Here is a 5220-nt window from a genome sequence, read left to right on the forward strand (position 1 = left end):
TATACCATTAAAAGGGGAAACAAAGAAGAAGAAGAAAATATATATATATATATATACTTCTATTGGAATTCTGTCCTGCCAGGTGTCCGGCGTGTGTGACCCTAATATTATTTTGAAATGACGACCATATACGTGGTTCCAGACTCTCCTCCGAAGCCCTCTGGTTATAAATTCTCCAAATCTTCCCCATTCCACTACTCTCCCCAGCATTCTAGTCCGAATGGAATCCTTGCAGATATTTCCCATTTCGAGGATATAGGTTTGGATGAAGATTACGTTGAGGATCACCGCCACTTCGCCCAAGACAAGTTTCCCATTCAGCCAAGTCAACGCGTGTCCCCTAGAGTTGAGCCTTGTACAGCGTTCGTGGCCACAACAACTAGAAACTTGACTTCCTCAGCTGGTAGGAGAGAGTATCCTCAACTCTGCCGTCAGGTTCAAGGGGCTTCGGAGGTGATGCCATCGCTCAGTCCTCCACGGCCCAGGAGCGCGTCGAGCCGAGTTCTATCTAATCCTCCCACACCTTTACTTCAGCTGCGTCCTTCAAGCCTCCAACTTTCGAAATCTCCCTCCCCGGGAGTGCAACCAACACCTTTATCTCCACCCAATCCATCCCATGGCACACCAATGCCGCCAAGGCCCCGGCTTACCACTTCTCGATTCATCACGAATTCTGCATCGCAACACCAACACCGAAAAACTGTCCAGGAGTTGGAAGATGAATACCATGATTCGGATGAAGACCTCCCTGAAGATGCAACTTTGTGGAACGTTCCCATTTCCCCACGTCCTCCCCATAATCGCCCTGGTGGTAGGGAGTTTAGTCCCGACCGGAGAAGCCCCGGCCCGCGACCGATTCCACTTTGCCATTCAACACCAGCGCTTGTATTGCTTTCGTCTCCAAAGGCTTCTCCTTCAAAGTCTGCTGGACCGGTGAGGTTTAAAGTTCCAAGTGCCAGTTCTCTCGGGCCCCCTCGGACGCAGCCATCCCCTCCGTTCCTGCGTGTCAACTCTTGGAACCTGGTTATGTCTGAGCTCTCTGAGGAGGCGAAAATATTAACAGAAGCGCTCGAGTTCCATGCTGATGCTTCAATCCAGGGACGTGGAGAAAACATTCAGAGCGTGAAATCGTCCATCAGATCTATTTTGGAGCTGGGACATTGCGAATCCAATGGTATGATACAGTTGCCGCCTCTGCAAAAGTCGAATATCATGATCGACCCATTCCCTATCAGCAAAGAAAAGGAGAGATTCTTATCGCGAACTCGACCAAGCTGGCTTCCGCCAAAAGACCCAAGGGAAGAGAAAAAGCATTTGTTGGAGTACAAGCGCATGATGGCGCTGTCTCGTGAAGCTGGTAAGTCCACTGCGCTGGTCGTTCCATCTGTGATCTGGTATCCGTGACTCAGCATGCGATATTTTAGACAAACGCAAAGCTGCCGAGGCGGCCTCCGCCCTGTGTAAGAGTGACAATTACTCATAAATACTCTAACGCATCAGGGACGATTTTGATTTCCCCGATTGGGACCGTGTTGTGTCCGAGCATCGTACAAGGGAACTGTGGTGGCGTGGAATAACTACACGTTCTCGAGGTGCCGTCTGGCAACGGGCCCTGGGAAACGAACTTGCTTTGACAGAGATACAAAACTAAAAGCTCTAGAACGTGCTGATCATTTCCAAACCAGAACGGGTGACAATGCAAGTGAAGCCAACAAAATGATGAAGGAATGTTTTGCTGCCATCCGAAGGGATGTATCAAGCGTATTTCCAAATCTACGATTATTTAGACATGATGGACCACTACGGGAAAGCCTAATCAATGTGCTGGATGCGTTTTCGATGTACAGAAACGACGTTGGCTACCTATACGGTGTCCATGTAAGTTTAAGAATGCCCGCCCTAATCTTGTGTTGATGAGAAACGTGCTATAATTAACAGCAACCTGTGCGGACAATTGCTGCTCTCTTTCTCCTCAACCTCCCTACACCTGCTGCAGCATTCCATGCACTTGCAAATGCCCTGAACAAACAGTTACCCTTAGCGTTTTTGACCGCTGATCCCGGCGTTACCTCCAGAGCTTACTCCTTCGCCTCTACATTATTGCGCTTGAAATATCCGCGCGTCTCGAACCATTTATACAAGAACTTGTCCCTCTCTGACGAACAAATATGGGGACCAATGTTCCAATTTCTTTTGACAAATGTTCTTGACCTCGAGCGTGTTAGCCGTGTATGGGATTGCTGGGTCTTTGAAGGTTATAGAATTATAATTTGTGCTGCTGTTACAATTCTTGGGTGCTTGGAGATGACACTTTTGAGTATCTTGCCAGGTGATGGTGGACAAAAAACAACGACCAGAATTTTAGGATGGGGTTCAAAGAGTATTGATAGTGAATGGACCAGCATAGCGGTTGACTCTTCTGATATCGACAATATCAATGGCGATGTGAGCGGCACCGGGAATGAGCTTACTGGCTATAGGATGTTGAATCATGTTGGTGATGAGAATGTATTTATGAAATTGATTAGAATTGTGCAGCGGGTCTAATTTATCTAAAATCTGTCATTCAAAGCATATATATCTTTGCCATCTCTTAATTTTTATTCAACTATTTTCTATAAAATTATAGTTTTATATTTATATTATGTTAGATTAGAACGTTGTGGTTATTATCTAGCTAAATGTCAAACTACGTGCTGATATGATCAAAGATCACTTTGTTGGTGGATACTACGGCTACCCTATCATGTGCCCTCACCATATATATATTGCTCTCACTTAGCTAGCAATTAACACATAACAACATTATCCTTCCACAGGTTATGACTTTTAGATAACCATGAAAAACTGCTGAAACAATATGTTAAAAATGTCTCCACACATCATTTAACATGTGTCTAAATGTCTTGTTAACAGAGATTGATTAAATCAAATGATCAATCTAAAATTTGATGAATTATATATATGATTTGATGAAAGAATACATATCATTATGTAGAAAAAATTCAAAAATGTCAAAAGTTCAATAATTAAATGTAAACTACATTTGCAACTGAATAAAAAATAACTACTTCAGAGGCATTTGAATCTAATAAGATAATCAAAGAACAATTAATTGACTCATTTATTAACTATGAAACTCTGTTTAATAACAATAACATAATATCAAACAATACAAATAATCACAGAAACTGTGATAATGTAAGCGAAGAAACTAACATAAGATTGAAAATTACTAGACTTCAATATAAAGTTAAATAAATAAAAGCTAGCAAAGTCAATGATATTTCTATTAACAATGAGAATTTCAGTTCAGATCTAGTTGAATATTTATAATAAATAAATAGAATATTAGTTATAGTCAAATTTTTAATGAGTTTAGAGATCAAGTAAGATTAATTAAAAAGTCTGTTATGTTGATCAACTCTGTTAACTACTCAATGTTAAAGAAAGAGATTTTTTTCATAATGAGATAATCTCAAACTCAAAATATTTTAAAGAAGAAGTAAATTGATTCAAGAAATAATACTAATAATAATATATAATACTTTTAAAATAAATATAATATATAATTATATAATTATATTTAATTTTCAAATACTTCTTAGATAAAATCTTACTTTATAATATTTAAAAATTTATAATTAAACTATATAAAAAGATGATAAGTATAACAGTCAAATTAAAAGAATTTGATTATATATTTATTGAATTACTAATTGTCATAAGAATAAACTATATTTATTTAAAATATAGAGTTAAAAACTTTGTATTTTCTGACTATTTACTCACTAATGTGAGCAAAGAATCAGCTTTATTCATAAAGAATAATTTTTTTAAAATTATATTATAATATTTTTTAAGACTTTAAATAGTAAATAAAAATACAGCTGATATAATAAAAGATCTAATCAATAATATATAAAAATATAAAAAGAAAAATAATAAAAAATAAAGAAAAGAATAAGAAGAGTAACTTCTAATTAAAGAAGAAAAGTAATAAAATATAAATTTATTTATACTGTCAGAAAGCTGATTATATTCAAATTTATTACTAAAAGAATTATTTTAAAAAATATATATACTTTAATACTTTATATTAAAATTTTTAAATCTTTATAAAAATCTTCGAGTTTTTCACTAAAATCTTTAGAAACTCTGTATTTAATTTCAGATTTTATATTAGAGATTTTTATATTTTTATATATAGATCTTTGAGTTTTTTATTAAAATTTACTTTATATTTATTTTTAAATCTTATATTATATTAAATCTTTATATAAACCTTTATATAAATCTTTAAATTATTTATCAAAATTTTTAAAGACTTTATATTCATCTTTAGATATTATATTAAAAGTTCTTAGATCTTTTTATAAATTTTTAAATCTTTTTTTGAAATTTAATACTATTAAAAAACAATTTACTTATAAATATAGCTTTTCTCAATAAACTGTTTTGACTATATTTAATTATATATATTTTTTTTCTTTAAACAAAAATAAATTCAGTATATATATATTTAATATAAAAAATTTAATTTATCATAAAAATAAAATCAGATTTTAATTAATATCTATTTATAATTTCTTTAAAATAGAGCTAAAAACTCTTTAAAATTATTTAAAAAATATTAAAAAAATAAATATTTTATTTTTATAGTTCTATAAATGCTTTTTTTTTTAAAGAAAAATAAAAATTTATAATTATATATAGATTATATAGATTTGAATTATCTTATAATCAAAAATAAATATTCATTATCACTTGTGAATAAGATACTAGATAAACTCTTTAAAGTATAAATTCTTTTTAAAATTAATTTTAAAGATATATATTATAGAATATATATTCAATATAATAATAATTAAAAAATAACGTTATAAATAATACAGTTACTTTAAATATAATATTATATCTTTTAAGCTTATAAACATCTTTATTATTTTTTATATTTATATAAACTATATTTTAGTAGATTTTTTTGATATATACTATATAATTTATCTAACTAATATTCTTTTCTATTCAAACTCAATGAATAGGTATAAGATATATATATAAAAAATATTTAAAAGTTTAAAATATATAAATCTGTTTATAAAATATAATAAATATAAGTTTATTAAAAATAAAATCTTTTTTTTGAATTTTATCATCAGATTTTATAGTATTAAAATGAAATAATATCAAGTAATAATTATTATAAAATAATTAATC

General features: G+C 31.9%; 1 protein-coding gene across 1 annotated transcript; it reads left to right on the forward strand.

The window, feature by feature from the left end:
- Window positions 1–117: 117 nt before the first annotated feature.
- Window positions 118–2547, forward strand: PAAG_08982 (hypothetical protein; the record flags this gene model as incomplete). The annotated part of the gene is made up of 4 exons (XM_002789067.1): window positions 118–1357; window positions 1425–1460; window positions 1544–1878; window positions 1939–2547. 4 exons carry the CDS (start codon window positions 118–120, stop codon window positions 2545–2547), a joined length of 2220 nt encoding a protein of 739 aa, XP_002789113.1.
- Window positions 2548–5220: the final 2673 nt, after the last annotated feature.

The sequence above is a fragment of the Paracoccidioides lutzii genome (assembly GCF_000150705.2).
Source record: "Paracoccidioides lutzii Pb01 unplaced genomic scaffold supercont2.58, whole genome shotgun sequence".
Taxonomy (NCBI): Eukaryota; Fungi; Ascomycota; class Eurotiomycetes; order Onygenales; family Ajellomycetaceae; genus Paracoccidioides; species Paracoccidioides lutzii.